This window comes from Carya illinoinensis, chromosome 14 (genome assembly GCF_018687715.1).
Source record: "Carya illinoinensis cultivar Pawnee chromosome 14, C.illinoinensisPawnee_v1, whole genome shotgun sequence".
NCBI classification, from domain to species: Eukaryota; Viridiplantae; Streptophyta; class Magnoliopsida; order Fagales; family Juglandaceae; genus Carya; species Carya illinoinensis.
Window position 1 is genome coordinate 19,663,798 of NC_056765.1, and position 21,000 is coordinate 19,684,797.

The 21,000-nt window shown below is 37.5% G+C and overlaps 1 protein-coding gene across 5 annotated transcripts; it reads left to right on the forward strand.

Moving 5' to 3' along the window:
• Positions 1-956: 956 nt before the first annotated feature.
• LOC122293421 (UBP1-associated protein 2A-like) lies at positions 957-7,145 on the forward strand. 5 transcript variants are annotated; one of them, XM_043101995.1, is made up of 2 exons: positions 957-2,495; positions 4,972-5,287. In XM_043101995.1, exons 1-2 carry the CDS (start codon positions 1,052-1,054, stop codon positions 5,103-5,105), a joined length of 1,578 nt encoding a protein of 525 aa, XP_042957929.1. In that variant the 5' UTR covers positions 957-1,051; the 3' UTR covers positions 5,106-5,287. The 5 variants fall into 5 exon arrangements, with proteins under 5 accessions (XP_042957929.1, XP_042957928.1, XP_042957927.1 ...); XM_043101994.1 differs by lacking the exon at positions 4,972-5,287 and adding an exon at positions 6,569-7,145 and having other exon boundaries at positions 958-2,514; XM_043101993.1 differs by lacking the exon at positions 4,972-5,287 and adding an exon at positions 6,569-7,145 and having other exon boundaries at positions 958-2,503.
• The last annotated feature ends 13,855 nt before the right edge of the window (positions 7,146-21,000 follow it).

A 21,000-nucleotide genomic window follows, 5' to 3' on the forward strand; every position in this document is an offset into this window, starting at 1 on the left:
TTCATCTAAAGCATCCTCATTGGCTTGACCAAAGTTGAAGGATGACGAAAATTTAGATAATCTGTGCCAAAAGACCCTACATTGGATTGAGTATCTCTAAAATAATTAGGATTTCCGCTACAATGCTTCACCAAATATAACTAACTACAGTTGCTTCATCAAATGTTAAAATACTAGTTTATCACTCCAAGCAAATAAATTAAATTAATTAGAATATAATTAACATTTAGAATATAATTATTATTAACATTTAATAATACTTTTTTAATATTAATTTAATTGAAATATAATTATTATTAAAATTTGATAATACTTTTTTTAATATTAATTTAATTAGAATATAATTATTATTAATATTTAATTGGTAAAACTGTAAAATGTGGTAAAAATAAATTAAATAAAAAAATTATTAAACTAATAATATTTTACTATTATATAGAGAATAAATGGATAATCTAATGTAGAGATTGAATTTAAATAAAATAGAAAAATATAAATTCATGTGATATTAATTAAAATTTGAAGATACATTTGGTCAATCCAATGAGAATGTTATAATCATTATTTAATTATTACAACTTTTTTAAACTTTCAAACAAAACATAAAAAACTATTCAATTTTTTTCAAATTCTAAAATAAAAATTATATTCTAATAATATTTTAATTCTATAATATTTTTATTAATCTTTTATCTCTCTTTTGTTAAAATTTTATAAAATATTTTAATTTAAACTATTACATTATTATTGAAAATTTTTTAATTCCATCAGCTAATTCAAACGAAGCTTTAATGTTAACTACATTAATGTGTTGAGAACTATCCATGTTTATAACTGGTTTATTATTTAAGTCAAAATTATATATTCTCTTTAATAAATAGATGTAATCTATTATTTAAAAAAAAAAAAAAAAAAAAAAAGGATTTCAGCCCGATCCGACCCTTTAAAATCCACCCAGGGGTCTATTACTCGATGATAGAGTGAACACGCTCCACTGTCCCCTCCCATCTCAAACCCTAAATTAAGAAAGAAATCCCCTAATTTATCCGCCATGGCCAAGAAGCGAAAGCTGCGACCCTCTGACCCCGAGCCCACCAAAGCCCTCGAAGCCGAGCCGCAAGAAGAACAGTCACAGGAGGCAACTGTCCCAGTAGAAGATGAACAACTCCCATTAGAGCCAGAGCAAATCCAGGGAGGAGGCGCGCCCCAGGAGCAACAAGAGGACATGGCTGTGGACGATTCCAAAGAAGAGGAACACGAGGAGCCCCGGGAAGAGGAACAACAAGAAGTAGGAGGAAAAGAATTGGGAGAGCAAGAAGAGCACGAAAACCTGGATGCCTCAAAAGAAGCCCAACCCGTAACAGCAAATGGAGCCGAGGTAAAGGACGAAGAGGAGGAGGAGGACGAAGACGATGACGAGGAACCTGTGGAGAACTTTCTCGAAACCTTCTCGAAGGATCAGCTTCTAACCCTCATTAAAAAGGCAGTGGACAAGCACCCGGACTTGATCGAGGGCGTGCGCGAGCTGGCTGACGCCGATCCGGCCCACCGCAAGATCTTCGTCCACGGCCTCGGCTGGGACACAACCGCTGAAAACCTAATCTCTGTCTTTGGCAGTTACGGTGAGATCGAGGATTGCAAGGCTGTCACAGACCGCGTCTCCGGAAAATCCAAGGGCTACGCATTTATCCTTTTTAAGCACCGCAGCGGAGCCCGCAAGGCCCTCCGGCAGCCTCAGAAGCAGATTGGTAATCGCACTACCTCCTGCCAGCTTGCCTCCTCCGGACCCGTCCCAACCCCACCGCCTGTAACCCCTCCGGTCTCGGAGTACACCCAGCGTAAGATTTTTGTGAGCAATGTATCGGCCGAGGTCGATACTAATAAGCTGCTTGACTTCTTTAAGCAGTATGGGGAGATTGAGGACGGCCCATTGGGGCTCGATAAGCAGACTGGGAAGCCTAAGGGTTTCGCTCTTTTCGTGTACAAGACCGTAGATAGTGCGAAGAAGGCTTTGGAAGAGCCGCATAAGAACTTTGAGGGGCTTACATTGCATTGCCAGAAGGCTATAGATGGTCCTAAACAAAAACATTATCAACAACAACCACCCTTTCCTCATCATCAGCACTCGCATTACCATTCTAGAAAGGAGAAGAATAAGTATCCCTCGGCCGGTGCGATTGCACCTGGCCATGGGCATTTAATGGCACCGTCAGGCCCCGCGGTAGGGTACAATCCAACACAGGGACTGAACCCGGTTCTGGGTCAGGCCTTGTCTACATTGCTTGCTACCCAGGGAGCTGGTTTGGGGCTCGGTAATCTGCTCGGGGGTCTCGGTGGCGCCCCTGTGAACCAGGCGGGGCCACCTGCAGGATATGGGAATCAGGCTGGAGGGAGCTATGGGAACCAGCCGCTGATGCAGGGTGGATATCAGAATCCACAAATGGGGCAGAGCAGTGCTGTTAGGCCTCACCCGGGCAGCGGTCCACCATACATGGGTCATTAGGTGAGTATCAGGTACATTGGTAGAATCTCTCTCTCGTTTAACTGTGCTACTTGTTTTCGTTCTATTTAAGTTGACAATATCTTGTGGATTTCGGTTTTGTGACTGTGAAGAAAGAGGATATACATGCTTAAGATGTTAATCTGGTAATATGGTATGTAGTTGAGAAATAAAGAAATATAACGTTGTGGGGGCACGTTTCAACAACGTTTTATCCTGCAAATGACTACTTGGATAAGTTGTTTTAATTTCCTTGAAACAGTGTAATTTTGGGACTGTTAGCGTTAGAACTTAGATGTATTGTAATAAACTGCGTTTGTTGAGATTGTTAAAATACTTCTAATTGCATTCAATCAGTTATTAGTTTTTGGACTAATTTATAAATTCACATGAAAACTGTGTCCCCCTGAACAGTTTGGATGTTATCTACTTTTACTTGTATAAATGATTTTCTAAATATGCTAAGTCTGTCTTAATGTTTTCTGGAGCTTTGTAAATTTTGCCTTCCAAAATTCACTGGCTACGGCTGCTAGGCCCTATAAGATCTTTAATTAGGATGTCGGATTTAATGTCTATATTTAGTAATGTTAATTATTACAGTCATGGTCCTCATGACTGTAATAGCCTATCATACTCGATTTAATTTCATGATACAAGTTCACGTTGCCCTTCTGTTTACTTTAAGGATATAACATTGACTGTTACTGGCTGAAATTTTTGAGGGAGAAGGTGGAGGCTTGAGAAAAAATTGCTCCTGAGAATGCACAATTTTGTCCTCTAGACATTTGTTTCTACCACCTTAATATGAGAGAGAGAGAGAGAGAGAGAGAGAGAGAGAGAGAGAGAGAGAGAGAGAGAGAGAGAGAGAGAGAGAGAGAGAGAGAGAGAGAGAGAGAGAGAGAGAGAGAGAGAGAGAGAGAGAGAGTTGTGTACAGGGAAGGATGAGGATATGTGGAGAGGGATGAGGGATATATGACAGGTGTTTATTTGATTCAACCTAGAAACCTGTACAAACCTGGTAAATCTCTTATAACTTGTAAGTTACTTTGGTCAAGAATGGAAGGGTAGCTAAAAGTTGGGATAGGTCTTTGAATCTTGCATAGCAAACTAGAACGTTGTTGGTAGCAGTAACCGAGACCTTTGTACGTGATACTGATAACCTTACATTTATATGTAGCCCTTATGATGGTTCTTGTATACATGGTCATCCATGTGCATAAATCAATTGTATTGGTTTGAGGCATGGTCCACTTAACCCTTGTCATTGTGTTGGTTCAATATGTGGACTGTAGTTGTGTAGGTTAAGGATGGAATGTGTGGCAGCTCTCTTCTGCAAGGTAGTGTTCATTGTCTATGTGGCCTTTCCTAATGTTTATGGGATGATAATCCTAATAGTAAGTGCCATGGTGTTCTGGTGTTTTGGCACAATTAGGTGCTATTTTGAAGGCAGATGCTCATCCTTTTTTATTATTCTTATTTGCAGTAAATTTAGTTCTGTTTCTCACCCTAGTTAGTGTTCGTATTGTGATCTATTGGTTAGTGATATGACAAGTCAGTTTAGTTGGTTACAATATAGTTTGTTTAGTTGTGATTATGCACAAATATTTGCTAGCATTCTGAGCCCATTGGATGTCTTACCCTTGTTCCATTTATTCATGCTTTATGGTCGTCATATGCTTACCTGTATCTTGTGTTCAGATTATTGCTTATTCAGGTGTTCTTGAGGTTTATCTGTGCAAGCGATCTCTCACTTGAGGTTATTTTGTGGGGATAAAAGTGATTTTGACATTGCTGAAGTCTATTGACCCATCATTTCTTCTGACTATTGACCTCTTCATCTTTTCTTATTTACCGACCAGCATGTAGATTTGGTGTCCTGCAGTTACGGCTACTTTACATTTGCATTGAGACACGACTTGTAATAACTCTGCAAGTGCATCTGCTCGGTCTTTTCACATTTTCATTGTTATCTATATGATTTATACCTCACCAAAGATACTGATCAAGATCTAGGTCCCATATCAATCTTTAGCATATATAGAAAACCAGCTTTTTTTTTTTTTTACCTGTCGTTCTGACCTTATCTAACTCTTTTGGATTTCTCGCCTTATTTGCTTTGAATTGGAAAATTGATTCTAGATGTTATATAAATTTTTTGTTTAGTATTACCTCACATAGCAGTACATCAATTTTTATTTAGCAATGGCCATTTCTAAATTTTAACTCCATTCCCAAGATTGCATTCTGACTATTATCAATCCATTGTTCCTTAATGACATCTAAATCATGTTATTTCAATGCTTCATTTTGCTGCAAAATTAAATTTTAATTGAATAGAATACGGGGCAACACAAGAATGTCTTACAAGCAACTTCTATAATTTTTTCAGTGTTTATTTTTTATGTCCTCTTCCACTGTAAATAGTTGGTTTTGAATTTAGTCTTTTTATGCGTTATGTATTCATTGTGCAGATCCCCTCATAGATGCATCAAATATTTTGTTTTGGACTCTGGTGATTCTTCTGAAGTTCCAGGCACTTGCAAACGACATCTTTAAATCTGTGCTGGAAAGATATTATTTGCCTACTAAAAGACCGGAATCTTAAACTTGTATTTTCTTTCTATTTTAGTACTTTTCGCCCCTTCACTTATTTTCTAAACAATGTACTATGATTGGTTCCAATATCTTGCTTCTTAAAATGTGTTGGGGTACTGTTACAACTCTTGAGGCGGAGAACATCGTGTCTCCATGATTTTAAGTTTGCTACTAAAGACTTTTTTCCCCCAATTATTGCTTCCTTGGATTCACAAATTCATGCATTTTTGGTTACTTTCCTCTTTGACATCATAATAAGCATGGAAACATCTTTTGGTTAGTTGATGAATCATGGTTTGGAAGACATTTTTTGATATTCTTATTTTTCTTAATGTGAGGTTTTCTGAAGTTTTAGGATTGCATTCATGTCTTCTTTGCATGAATTATCATATTTTGCAAGTCGTGTTTGTTTTGGAAAGCGTTTTCTCTCAAGTGGTTTCATGCCACTGCTCTCTATATGATCATATTGGGTATTGTGAAGCCAGGAAGTGCAATTTGGATTTAGATAAGGTAATCAAGATTTCAGTAAATTTTTGTGTATTCTTTTCTCCTTTTATGTGCAGTGGAAGTAGCTACAGGTGCAAGAATTTGACATCTCATATTTTCTTATCATGTGCTAAATGTTAGTCTTTTGTTTTGTTTTGTTTTTTGTTTTTTGTTTTTTTTTTTTTTCTTTTTAATCTCTCACGGAATGATCATTGGAATCATTGGTGCTTTATTACCTTGATAATTGTTTTTTGATTGGCACTGGGTGTACGGGAACAGCATCCCAACTAATCCCGGGGTGCATAGGCTCTTGACAAGGAGTTTCCTGCAAGTGCACCTCCGGTAATTCAAGGGGAAAACCCCCCAGTCCGATAACCCCTAGAGATTATTTGCACCCAAGGGGATTTGTTAGACTTGGGGGGGCATACCCCAAACCCAAAGCCTTTACCACATGAGCCAACCCCTACCTTGATAATATTTACAACTATTTTAAATTGTAATCAAGTGAATTTTACTAGGCCAGTGGCCATTTTCTTAATTGCTCAAATTCATTCGCATTGAAAGAGTTTCTAAAAAACTTGGAATGAGGTTTGAGCCAAAAATAAATCACATTTCATTCATCTGAGCTCTAAAGCCAATGAGCGCTTGCTCAATTTGTATTTTGTTTTGCCATAAAAAATGGGGAGCAGATTGAGGTGGGTTAAGATCCGTTGAATTTGCTACATCCTAATGAATTTATCCCATTCTTTTTAGGATGTTCAAGAGATATCTTTCTTGTTTCCAACATCTCTTAGATTTTTTGCCATGCCTTCAGACCAAAAAGAACTCCTACACTCTCATGTCTGCCATTGGGTGGATGAGCAGTATTTTTTCCTGTAACATCATCTTCCATATGGAAATACTTTCTTTTGGCCATTACATATTCATAGCATTCTGGGATTATGAAACTCTTTTCTGATTTGAGAGGGATGGATTGGCTTGTACAAGGCATCGAACCATTGCAAGGACTTGATGGAGGTATGCGTCTGTAGCATTGATGTTCTGATTGTAGCAGGCTACTGATGAATCGATTAGCCAACTTCCATGATCTTTCCTTGGTGAGAAGCAAAATACAGCTCTTGCACTAGAGGAGGTCAAGGTTAGTCTGTGCCTCTGTGCGTGTTCTGGAATGGCTGTTGAATTTTGGGAAAAGATACCCGGGTCTCTTTTAGTTGGGAATTTCTTGGAGTATCAACAACATCTTTCTGTTGTGGAACTTTTCAAAATAGATTATTAGCATGTTAATGATATATTGTTGTTGCCTTATCCTTACACTTTATTGGTCCGTCGGAGATCTGCTGGGTGGGTTTCTCAAACGTTAATACCCACCTGAAAGTAGGATTATGTTCCTTGCCTTTCTTTTAGGACGTTGTGGTTTTTAGGAACCTGGAAGGTATTTTGCTCTTTTGCTTCTTGGTGTGTCTTCCGCCTCATATATTTCTAGCGTATGGAAGGATCGCATGGTTGGGAAGACTCGCATTTATTAGTTGTTATATAATATTATTTGGTACTTGGTTCTTTTTAATTGTTTGATATTTTTATTCCTTTCTTTTTTTATTTTTAAGACATTCAATAAAGTTTAAAAATAGCTTTTTGTTTTTATTATTTTTACCCAGTATTTCGTTCGTTTTTGTTGTTTATGCCTTTGAAATATTCATAATATTTTGGTCTTAACGTTATCTTTTTTTTTATTTTGTAGCCATTCTTAACACGTTTTGCCTCTTAAATGTTTTTACATGCATTTTTATCACTCTGCATTTAAGCATGCTAGTAAAGGGCATCAAATTGAGTTTCTTCAAATATAGGGATGTATTGTGATAGAAAAAAATTGCAGAAAACTGACCAATTATACCGTATCACAAGCAACAATTTGATGGGATGTATTTTTATTTCTATACCGTATTCATAGATGTAACAACTCTATGGATTTGTGGAATCCTTTTTTTTTTTTAATGCAATTAACCCTTTGTTGTTCTCATTTACCATTAGGGCATGTAGCAGAGAATTAATGAAAAAAAGGATTTGCGTTTTAAAATTACAGCTCTTAACGATTTTAAATTCCATGGTATTGTAATTTCAAGGAAATGATTTAAACTTGATTTGGTGAAATTATAATTTGTTTTAGTTTATGATCTAAGTAGGAGATTTGGATTATAAAGATCAAATCTTAAATTCTCTTCCTAAGATCCAGCTGTCGAAACTTACCGTTATTGAATTTGGCAATCTTAATATATAAGAAGTCTCTCAGAATACAAAATATAACTCAGTTTGAATATATTTGTATCAAAACAATTTCAAATTTTAACATATTTTATTTCATTTTTTATTTTTATAATTTATAAACTCGAGAGAACTTTCTCAAAATTAAATAAAAGATGAATCTAACAAAAAATTGAACATTATTATTTACGAGTAGTGTTATAGGAAGATTTTTACACCACACGTAATTCATATAGCATAATTTGAGTTGTAAATTTCAAATTTCTGAAATTTATCTTTTAAAATAGATTATGTCACGTGTATGGTGTGGTGGAAAGACCTTCAAATAGAATTATTGTCTTCAATATCTTGTGTTTTCAAATCCTAATAAAAACATCTCAAATTCAAACTTATATATAAGGGGTAAAAATGCTTCTACATGATCTCATAAATCCGTTTTTTAAGTATTTTTTTTTAAAAAAATTGCAATGTTTGAAAATTACCTTTTGGGAAAAGAAGGTAAAAACAAAAAAAGGCAGTAAGAGGGAATGTTAGAATATAGGATTATATTCAAATAGAGTTGAGTTAAATTTAGATAAAAGTAAAAAAAAAAAAAAAATTGTTTGAAATTGTTTTACATATTTTGCTTTTGTACAACAAACATATATTAATATAAACAATCAGGACAAGCAGTTTTTCTCAATCCAAATAGTTTGAGAAACAAACATTGGTGCATTTTCCCACCACATTTATATATTATTAACATTCCAACTATAATTGGCTGGTATGAGCAGCCTTGTTGGACTTGTTTCTCATGCGATGCACATTCTTAATTTCAAACTCAGTAAAATGTTGTAGTATGCTCCTTCTTTCTTTACTCAGATTTCCAATAGCAAAGTAAGATTCTCTCTCTTCTTATAGCGCCTTCACCATCAACAAACAGTCACTCTCTAGAATAATTTTGGAGAAATCTTAAATCAGCACACAGCTGTAAGCCCCGTGGCATAGCAAGAAGTTCTATAGTTTCAGGATCATGTACTTCTTTCTCCACTTTGCTAGCAGCCAACACCAAATCTCCCTTCTCATTGTGTATGTCAAAAAACATAGTTCCATCTACATTCAACTTAAAGTAATTGGTGTTGGTTTTCAGCAGCACATAAGTTTAGTCTTTGTTGTTGATAATGTCGAGAGCTCATTGTGAGTTTTTTTGCAAAGATAAAGCATGATTAATCACCTTAATAGGCTCAATAAGATGTTTTTCAGTTTGCCTTTTATTTCTCTTGTACCAAAATCCCAAGCAATGAGGAAAAAAGTACTCAGATATGCTATCTTGCCCTTCTCCATCACATATATGGCCACAAACATGAAATTCATATCTATGTTTTACATATTTAGTTATTTGAATTTGCATCTAGTTCAAGTGTTCTAGTTTGAACTCGACTAGTTTAAAACTTGAATAAAAATAAATAAATGGAAGACCCATATTCTTCAGAATAATTCTCCGTTTATTCTCTATAAGATAGGAAGTTTGTATAGACTTATTATCATTCATCATACAAGCTTACAAGATGGCTAATAGTAAGTCTATATAGGTTTCCTATCTTGCAGATAATGAACAGAGATTTTCTTGAAAAAAATGTGGGGTTTATTTTTGTTAATTTACTGTAGAGTATCTAAAGTTTGAGAAGTGATGGCCCGACAATTTTGACATATAAATCTTTACTTTGATTCTTTAAGCCGAGGCGAAATAGAAACATCATATAAGAATTGTCAATCCAATTGTACTGAACTAAACTTTAGCCTTAATAATAAGGAGCCAAAATACCAAGTAAATGCATTATTGCATTATATTAATTCTATTCATTTTTCTTATCTAATATCGTCTAATAATTTTGATTCTTTTTGTAGGAGTGTTATCGATGTCCCAACAGTTTATGCTTCCACCATCTCACGCATACTTTCTAATATTTTGTATCAAGACCCTCTTAGAATTTCATTGTAATTTCATAACAATTTTATGAATTGTTGGATTATTTATTATATTTGACTTTCACATTTGCTGCCAATCTTTCGAACGCCATTTCATGAGCTTGAACGCGTACTCTATTCTATATTTGGAATGGGTTGATTCCTATTTGAAAGGTATATAGCGTGAACATAGGATGCTTGACCAGGTATCAATCATAATAGTTCGAATTGACTGTAGCCTCACTATTCGAAAGCATACCATTTTATTTTGAACTAATATCACTTATATTCGAACATAAATAAATTGACTGTACTATGTTTGAACAGTTATATAAAACGTCCGAACCATTTATGGTATCAATATTTGAACGAGTATCATTTTTATTTGAACGCATATCATTCCTATTTGAATAGAAATAGCATTACCATTTGATGTTCGAACAGTTAAGGAATACATTCGAATCATATATGGTCTAAACATCCGAACGCATATCACCCTTATTCAAACGTACATTTGAATAAGGAACATTATTATTTGAACATGTTTCTCTTATGTTCGAACAGTTACAACATACGTTCAAACCATATATGATCTCAACATTCGAATGCATATCACTCTTATTCAAATGGGCATGCATTCAATATTCGAACGAACTATCATTCATTCAAATGTTTGTCAATCAATTCGAATGTGACATAAAATGTTCAAATACTAGCCTCATATTGTAACCGTTCGAATTTGTTTCTAAGCTCGAATGGGAGTTGGACTTTAGACGGCATTTAGGGATGAAATACTTTCGTCCCAAAATTTATTACTTGTTCGAATGGACTTCCAACGGGTCAGAAAAATTTCATTGCAAAATATACTTTTTGGGATGAAATCATTTTTTGGTCCCAAAATATCTTTTGGGACGGACCTTTAGGGACAAAATTGCAATGAAAATTTTTCAATCTTTTGGGACAAAATTCTTCATCCCAAAATGTGGGTTTTGTTGTAGTATAAGAATTTATAATTGAAATACATGCATGTGGATGTTGCCATAGATCAATTAAATGGCTTCATTTATTATTTAAAAAACTATAGTGATGGTGGATTTGCATTTGCTTTGGATTCCTTTAAAAGAATTTCATATGAAATGGAAATAGAACCTGTGTTAAGGACGTGTCCCACCACCATGAACGCAGTTGTTCACCTGTACGATGTAAGAAGACTCTAGTGTGATATGCCTGAAAACACTCTGATACTTAAGTCAGTCAAGTGTACTATCCAAATAATTTAGAATTCAAGGATAGATTATCTTTAGGATTACCTAGCATATATAGATTTCCAGTTAAACTAGAGCAACACTATATGGGATTACTTCAATATGATGCCTATCTTGCGCAGTGTTTATCCGCTTAGATTGTCCCTAAGTAACTGAATTAATCACGTCTATGCATGAAACTTGTTCCTTTCCAAGTAAGGCGATGTGTAGCATGTAGACCTCTACTGGGCTTGGACTCTTTAATTTAGGTCGGTCAACAAAGAGCCTTTTCCATTGGGCCTGGGCCCTCTAGCTACACCGCTAATTCCATTTGCTCCAATGCGTGGGAAATTTATGTTGAAAATTTTACATACCTTTTTTTTTTAGCCAGCGTGGACCCTGTTATGGCCCCCCTTTTATTTCAATCCCTTTTAAGCAGCCCTAGCCCATCTTCAAACCACTAACTAACATGCTATCGTTTCATATTTCCTTTTCGCACTGCTTTATATTTTCAAGAATCAAGGGCACTCATGATTTACCATTGACATGGCGATGGTAGGGGTATTTGTGCAATGGTTACCCTTTTTCTCTTGTTTGCTTTTCTCCACTTCTAGTTTCCATGGCTGAACGTGGTGGTAGTTTTGCACAATCATCCCACACATTAGACACCCCAACTTTCAATGGATACGGGTGGTGCTCAGCCCTCAGACAGAGGGATTTTCCAGAGATTCAGGAAGAATCTTGCATCCGTGAATGGCAGTGCTAGATGTTCCCACACGCGGGTGTTGTGACGACGAGGGTTTCTCAGGTAGGGTCACCCTGACCATGTCCCTACTAGCTCACGGGTTAAGACTCCCCTTCTGTTGCCCTCTTCGCGATATCTTGGCCTTGCTTAGTTTGGCTCCTATCCAGTTCCATCCCTTTGCATTGAGGGCTTATCTGTGTGCTTGCATTGTTTTCCGTATGGTCTTGGATCCCGTTGGGGATCTTTATTCTGACTTGACTGCTCAAGAGTTTTTATCCTTCTATAATCTGAGGCCAGCCACCAAGGGCAATGTCATTACCTTCCATAAGAAAGATAAAGGGTAGACCTTGGCTCGGTATTCTAATTCCAAAAATTGGATGAGCAGGTTTTTCTTTATCAATGGCCAAGGCTGGGAGTTTCCTGCCCTTGAAACTCCCTCAAAGAGATTTTCCAGTTAGAGCGAACTGGGGCTTCCTTCCTATCGAGAAGAGCTTGTGGGCGAGCATGGAATCCTTGTCAATTCAGGAGCTTGCCCAAATTGAAACTATCCATTCCTGGGTTGAGGCTCACCTCGACTATCTCTAGACCGATTTCTTGTTGACACCCACCCACATCAATTGCTTCTTGATGTCCCCCAATTGCTCACATTTTCAAGGGCGTTCGTTCTTGATTTCGGCTACAATTTTGCCTTCTACATTAGAGAAACCCTTAGAGAAAGACAAGAAGGACGATCAAGCCGTGCAAGAAAAGAAGGAAAAGAAGAAGCGGTCTAAGAAGAAAGAAGGTGAAGAGAAAGGAGAAGAGGAGCAAAAAAGAAAAGGAAGAGAAGAAAGAGAAAGAGAAGAAAGAAATAAAGAAGAAAGAGAAAGAGAAGAAAGAAATAAAGAAGAAAGAGAAAGAAGAGAGGAGACAAAGGAAAAGGGTTTGCTCAGAGGATGCCTCTCCCTCTTCCCCAAAACAAAAAAAGATTTCGACGCCCTCGGAGGGTGACCATGTCTAAGCATCCACTCTGCCAGTCACTGCTGCACTCCTTGTGACTGGCGGTTCCCCTGTGCTGCTGCATTCTTCTGGCCTAGGAGATGTTGAGGGTTTGACTAGCTTAGCCCTCTTAGATCTAGCCGCCACCTTTCAGCTTGAGATCCCCTAACAGGCGCGCACATTGATGTTTAGCCCTGTATTTGAATTCCCTGTTTTTGAAGACCTGGTGGGAGAAGGTAAGCTGGACGCTAAGATTGCCCCTGCCCTCAACTTGGACCCTATCATGGGCAAAGGAGTTCGCCCACCTGTGACAGAAAACCATGTGCCTTCCCTTATTGGAGGTGTGTGCGGGGAACTGATAATTGCTTCCCCAGTTGATGGGGCGGACAATGCTCCCGCCTACAGGGAAAACCTGGGTGACGGGGCTGAAAACCTGGGTAGCTTGATTGGGGGCATGCCCCCTCACCATGAGAAAGTTTGCAAAGAGGTGGAGGCCAACAACCCCTTCCTAGAGACACTGCTAGTCACTATCTCTAGGGGCAATATGTGACGCCCCCAAATCCCCACACACGGACACGGGAAAATCGAGACGTCCGGATGATGATAACCCGGGTCACCACCCTAAGACGAGTGCCAAGTGTGTGTAAGAGCAACAAATGTGCAAAAGGAAACGCAGTGGATAACGAAAGTCATATAACTAAGTACCAGAATTTTTTTTAATATAATACAAGCTGTTTAAAACATACATAAATAAAATATTACATAACACAAATATATTTTTAAAAACAGCTACAAAGCACAACTTCAACTCAAAACTCTGGCGGAGCCGCATCCTCGGGCTCAGCCTCCTCCTCCTCCTCGAACCCTGCACCAAAATCTATGGAACCAAAAAATGGCGCCGCAGGTAAGTAAAATCTAAACACCACCAGATAAAAACATATAAAACTTAAACAATATGCATGAGGTATGCCCAATGCACATGTCTCATAAACCACATCTCAAAACCCATAAAAACATATTTTTTTCCACGCACGCCAAAAAATCCCATTTGGCCCAAAAACATATCCATTCCAAATATCACGCCAAAAGTCACATTTGGCCCATATCCATCTCAACCCATTATCCAATTAATCCGTATGCACCATGACCTCCCCTAGGGGTCATCCGCACACCCTGGCTCCATTGCCACACCGTAGGTTACGACCACGCATGTGACACCTAACGAGCGATGCCCAGTTCTGCGCCCCGCGCGTTCGTAGCCAAGCATCCTCTAGCCCTCGCCAGCGAAGGGCCAGGGAGTCGGTGCGTAGAGCGATACCCGATTCCGCACCCGGCGCGTTCCTAGCCAAGCATCCCCTAGCCCCCGCTCCCGTTGTCGCCCAGCGATAACTCAGGGGACGTCACTCAGTTTATTCCGCTCCCGAGTGACCAGAGGAGCTCCACTGAGATAATACCCCATCCCGGTTTGGGGTCGTGATATACATGCACCCGAAAATCTACTTATGCCAATAAAACAGGCTTTTCTCAATTAAATAAAAATTGCATGTGCATGCACCATGTAAATGCGATATCAATGCACAAAAATAAACAACCATCCATAAATCAATAAAACAAGCAACTCCGTCCTCTGTCCATCCAACTCCCGAACTCCTCGGACTCAGTCCGGAATCAGCCAACCAACAGATAAATAATTATTGAATGAGCAAAATATATTTAAATCTGAAAGTAGGGTTTGAAAAATACTTATAGCACTATATGGTATTTTTTGAAAGCTCGCGGCGTTGCAAACGGCGGAGGAAAAGCAACGTAACAGTGTAATTTACACTGTGGCCGTGGGTTGTAAAATACTCACTTTTGAACGGGGACAAACCAAGGCTCGGAATTGATAGGGAATGGCCTTGAGATATTTATGAAGCTAAGGGAAATGAGTTTTGGCCGTGGGTGGTGGTGGAAATGGCGGTCGAAGACCAAAAAGGGGCTGAAAGGAGTTGAGCTCGTGGGAGCTGCTCTGGCAACGGATCGGGGCCTAAAATGGGTGCTTTAGGTCGGCAAGAGGTAGGGGAAGAAGCTGTGAAGAGATGGTGGCCGGAGGTGGTGTGACGGTGCCGGAAACGGTGAAAAACTGTATGGCTTGGAGGAGCTCGTGGCGGCTAACGGTGGCTCGGATGGAGGTGAAACTTGGTTGGGGTGTTCACCAGTGAGAGGGGAAGAAAACTGGGTGGGTGGTGTAGGCTACACCACCGGCGAGCGGCAGTTCTGTGCTGCGAAAGCAACCGGCGATAGGGGCAAAAATAGAGCAGGTGCAGTGACTTCCGGCGGCTCTCGAAGGCCAACGGCTGGTCCGATGGCTCTGAAAATTGGTGGGGATGATCTTTGGTGGAAGGGGAAGAGAATGGTGGTGGCGGTGTACTAAACGGTGGCCGAACGGTGGAGAACTGGGCGGTCAAAGTGGCGGCGACGGGAAAGAGAAAAGAGAGAAGAGCTGCGCACGGGGAGAGGGGGAAAACGGGAAGAAAAAGAAGAAGAAAAAAAGAAGAAAAGAAAGAAAAGAAGAAAAGAAAAGGAAAAAGGGAAAAAGAAAAAGAAAAGAAAAGAAATGAGGTCCAATCCTCACCTCTGGAGTCCAACAATTGATCCAATGAAAACAAGTTTAAAAGCAATAAAACTAAGAAAATATTTTAAACACAACGTAAAGCTAAAATATAATAATTAACTAGTAAAAACAAACTATTTAATTTTAAATCCAAAGACAAGCTAAAATAAATTAAACAGCAATTTAAATTCAACAGTAATTAAAATCCAATTAAAATCCGATAATTTAAAATAAAAGAACTATTATATTAATTAAATTAAAATATTCCTTCAGTGAAAATACACGTAAAAACGGGATGTCACACAATACCCCTTCGTTGAATGTCAGTGACGAGTGCCTCTCGATTCCTCTTCTCTTCACTCCATCTTTTGGCAGAGATACTAAATCCCTCCTTCTCAAGGGCTTGGGCGGTACGATGGGAGAAAACTGATTGAGCTGAAATATTGCACATTTTAGCTATTTAAAACCAATATATTTTAAATTCATCATGACATTATTATTGGTTTTAAATAAAAAAATGTTTAAAATGAATAAATCAAAGTTGTGATTTTAATTGATTAAAAGCATGAATTTCTGCTTGAATTCTACCAACTATTGATTACTGTGCATTCTGATATGTTCCTCTAGAATTGAGAAACAAAATAAACTGAACTAGGTCGATATTGGAATGGCTTCACATGTCTTCATTTTCGTTATCACAGTTCATTGGACACATATTTTTGCTCTTTGTGCATGAGTTATGAGTTCACATACTTCAAATATATGTATATTTTGTTTATCTTGCATGTTTGGTTATGTCTTTCTCTTCTATTGATTCTCTACTTCTCATTTCCATTTGTTCATGCAATGCCTATTCCAGGCCTTTGTTCTACAACAAAAAGGTGATTTAATGAAGATATCATGGATCCAAGCATATATGGTGATGAATATAGGCTTAGAGCTTCAAGAGACCAGTTTAATCAAATCCAACAAGGAGTAGCTCAAGTGAATCCGAAACTATATGAAGAAAAAGGCTGCTGCTCTCCACCAAATTTAACATTGAAAAAGTCATAAAAGGCTGCTTCCTTTCCATTGAATTAAACAAGAACCGAAATGAAGGAAGAAAGAAAGAAAACATGTGACAAATTGAAGAGATGCCGTGCTTGAATCTTGAAGAGAAGTCGGCTAGAGTGAATTGTAGTTGGGGGAATGAATTGAATTAGTTTGGACCGGTCAAAGCAGTAGGTGAATGAAAGAACATGTGCTGAAATTGAAATAACAAATTGAAGAAACAAAATGAAGAAACCAGGCAAGAGCTAGGCAAGAGTTTGGCAAGAGTTAGGCAAGAGCTAGGCAAGAGTTTGGCAAGAGTTAGGCAAGAGTTAGGCAAGATGTTTGGCTATAAAATGAGGTGCACACCGAAGCTTTAGAAAAGAATGGGAGGACAACTCAATCTTAGAAAAACACTTGTCAATACACACAATTTTCTACTATGTACTTGAAAGAATTAGCTCCTTTTTGTTTTAAGAAATTTTGTTTCTCCTTTTAGTTTCAAAGCTTTGTTGTTTTAGCATTTTTTTAGTGTATTAATATTTGTTCTAGAATTGTATTTCATTGAGTGTAATACCTTAATTTCCATTAAATTTCTAGTTTGTTTCATTTCTAGTTTGTTTCATTATTAGTTTGTTTCATTACTAGTTTGTTTCATTATTAGTTTGTTTCATTACTAGTTTGTTTCATTATTAGTTTGTTTCATACAATAAAAGAAATTGTTTTAGAAGTTCTAAATTAATTGTGTTACCTTAATTTATTGCAAGAAAGGTTTGGTTTTAAGCTTTTGTTTTTGTTTTTGATTTTTCTGAACATCATACGTAGAGAGCAGAGGAATTGTTCTAGAGTTTTTATACGTAAGAAATTGTTCCTTTTCGTTTCAAATTTCAATTGAATCATGAAAGGACGTTTTCGTTTAGACTTTTCGTTCCCTATTTTATTTAACTTCAGTTTAAAGTTTATAGAATACTTTTGAGTTTCTATTTACTTATTTCGTGTTATTTATTTTTCTTACTTCTTTAAGTTTTCATTTAATAGTAATTACAACTGTTATATGTTATTTTGAGAATTCGTAATTTAATTACAAAGATGAATTCTAGAATCTTAGTTTTGGGCATTTTAAATTTTCCGTTCATGTTTTGTCGATTACTTTCTAATTTAGTTTAATGCTTAATTTAGTTTTATTAATTTCTGAGTTTAATTTATAAGTCCTTTACATTCCAATCCAACAAACAAAAAATTCAAAAGACATGAATCTAGTCCATGACTAGTACCCTTTTTCATCCATTGCATATACCATCATATTATTTTCTCTTTGTGAAGTTTTTCACATTTTTTCAACAAGTTTGATTTTAAGCAACTTTTCCCTGAGGAGACGATCTAGGAATTTATTCCTAATTATTACACGACATCCTCCTGCACTTGGGATAGTATTAGTGCTACTCATTTTTGAGTGAGTCAAGTTTTTGGCGCCGTTGCCGGGGATAAGTTGTTTAACTTAAATTTAAACTTGTTATTTTATTTTATTTTTCTTTACCATATTATCTCTGGTGACTCATCTCATTTACATCAACCACTCATCTCTACCATATTAGATTGATGTATCATGTTATGCCAGTATTTCAAGAAGGTGGGTCTGAGCCAATACAATCAACCAACTGGGTCAATCGAGCACAGAATCAGCCTTTCTCCAACACATATAATCCAGGGTGGAGAAATCACCCAAATTTCTCATGGAGAAATGATAAGCTTGGTCGGTCCCTACCACCTCAGCAGCAACCATTTAATCAAGGTGCTCCTCAGCACCAGTATCCGTCATATCAAAATCCTCAGAGCTATTCTTATGTAGCTCCTCCTGGATTTCAACCTCATGTAGCTGCACAAAGTCCTCAGCTTTCATCATCTGCCAAGAAGACTCTAGATGACAGTATGGCACAGATGGCCATTACACTTCAGCAATTCATTCAGGCCACCACAAATAATCAAAATACTCAGGCCATAAATAAGTTGTGTGGCACTGTTAATAAGATGAGCACAACCTTGAGCACCCTAGAGAAAGGGAAATTTCCTGCACAGCCTCAACCTAATCCTCAAGTATACAGACAACAACAACATCAACTGCATAATGTCTCAGGAGACGTTGTTGAGACAGCAAAAGCTGTTCTTACTTTGAGAAGTGGGAAGGAAGTTCCCCAACCTGAGATGACCATAGACACAGAGGTAATTGCTCCTACGCCTAAAGATGCAGCAGAAACGGATGAAGCTGAAAAAGAACCAGAGGTAGCGAGACCAGAACTGAAGAAACCTGTAAGTGCAGATGCTGAAACTAGTAAGGGATACCAACCTGTGGTACCCTATCCTCAGAGATTGGCAGCTGGCAAAAAGAATAGGTATCACACGGAGATTCAAGAGATTTTTAAGCAAGTGAAAATCAATATTCCACTCTTGGATGCCATACAACAAGTGCCTTCATATGCAAAATTTTTGAAGGACTTGTGCACGGTGAAGAGGAAGCTGAATGTGAAGAAGAAAGCATTCCTAACGGAGTAAGTTAGTGCATTAATATTAAGCGAGACTCCTCAGAAGTTTGGAGATCCCGGCTCTCCCAACATCTCCATTATGATTGGTGAATCACGAATTGTGAGAGCTTTACTTGATTTGGGGAGTAGTGTGAACTTGCTACCGTTCTCAGTATATGAGCAGTTGGGATTGGGTGAGCTGGAAAAGACCTCCATCATGCTACAGCTGGCTGACAGATCAGTTAAGGTACCGAAGGGTATTGTAGAGGACGTGTTGGTCCAGGTGGACAAATTCTACTACCCAGTAGATTTTGTGGTTCTTAACATGCAGCAACCGGTCTCCACTATTTACCAAGCTCCTGTCATCTTAGGAAGACCATTTCTAGCTACATCAAATGCTTTGATCAATTGCAGAAGTGGAGTTGTGAAACTTACCTTTGGGAACATGGCACTTGAGTTGAACGTTTTCAACGCTTGCAAGATGCCAGCAAATTTTGATGACACAAGTGGTTTGAATGCTGTGGAGAGTTTGATACCAACAAAGTTTATTTGCTCAAATTCTCCTTTCTCTGATAATGAAGATGATTTTGAATTTTTTGATTGTTTTGCAGATTATTCTTTACCATTTCAAGAGACTGAGCGAATACCTTCTGAATGGTCCACCCAAAATAAACGTCGGTTTCTCTCCGAGCAAAGAAAACAGTTTCAAATATTTTGCAAATCCCGATGGAGTGGGCCGTACATTGTAAATCCCAGGGAAGTGTTTTGAATTGCTTCTCCTTCTTTACAGTTTTCTTTACTTGCTTTGTTTTTATTTGTTCTTTTGCTTTGATTTTATATTTCATGTTGATTGTTTGTTTTGCTTGCTTAGTTCTGTGCACTTTGTTTTCTTTCGTTCGATTCATTGAGAACTATGTCTCTCACTAGTTGGGGGGTGTGGACTGAAAAAAACGGTGCGTTAGTAGACACTGTAGATAGTTAAAAAAATAGTTGGATCCGTCCGTGACCTGACAAGAGTGGCTGGAGATTTGAAAAAAATTGCCTGATGTTGTTGACAAACGAGATTGAAGGCTCCGAATTTCTAAGAAATGTCATTTTCACCGAAATCACATTACTCTTTGACTTGGATGATAGCTCGTCTGGTTCTTTGTGCTATCTCTATAAAATTAGTCCTGAAGTTCATCCAATCCGCATCAAGTTTTCTTCTCATCTCTATAACTCATCTGCATTCTTTCAACATTCTCGTTTTAAGCCTTCTATTCTCTTGTCAATGGCTCATTCCTCTAGCATTTCTCTAGATCCATCCATGAGGCATTCTGCATCTCAACCTCCTGTCCTTTCTGCAGCTACCATTAGTGCCATGTTGCAACAAGAGAATACTAGTATGGCTAATAAGTCAGACTCCGATGCTATCTACGACTTGGTGAGTCTTGGGACTCGCTACTCATCCTCCATTGTTGCTTTTTCCTAGCGGGTACAAGCCAAAAACCATGAAGTTGAAAGGCTTAAAGAACAAATTGTTGTACTTCAACGAATTGTTCAAGAGTCTCACATAAGGGAAGGAATCATTCGGCAGAAGAATAAACAATTGAAATCTCTTTTAGATTCTTCATTCCGCTTGCCAGTTCCCATGGATAAGGATGACCTGATGTTGTATGAAGAGCATGAGCGTCTCAAACATGAGGCTAAAAACCTCAAGTTTATGTAAAAGTAAAAAAAAAAAATAAAAAAAAAGATAAAAAAAAAAAATTTCTTTTACTTTCTTGCTTGTTTTGCATTGTTTGTTTTGTTTTTCTTTCTTTTGCTTTTTGTATTTTTAACTTTGACAGAAATCTACTCCTTGTGTACGCTCGAATATCTCAGGTGAATTTTTCCTCTCTGTTTAATCATTTTCGTCTCAATATATGTTCTACAGTGTTTATCTTGCTCCAATTCATGTCTGTATAACATACATCATCGAATATTCAATTGCTGAACATTGAGGACAATGTCACATTTAGTTGGGGGGAGGGTTTTTTGTTAAAAATGTGTTAAAATTCTGTTAAAAATGTGTTAAAAAAATATAAATAAATAAATAAAATAAAAAAATTTTGTGGTGCATTGAA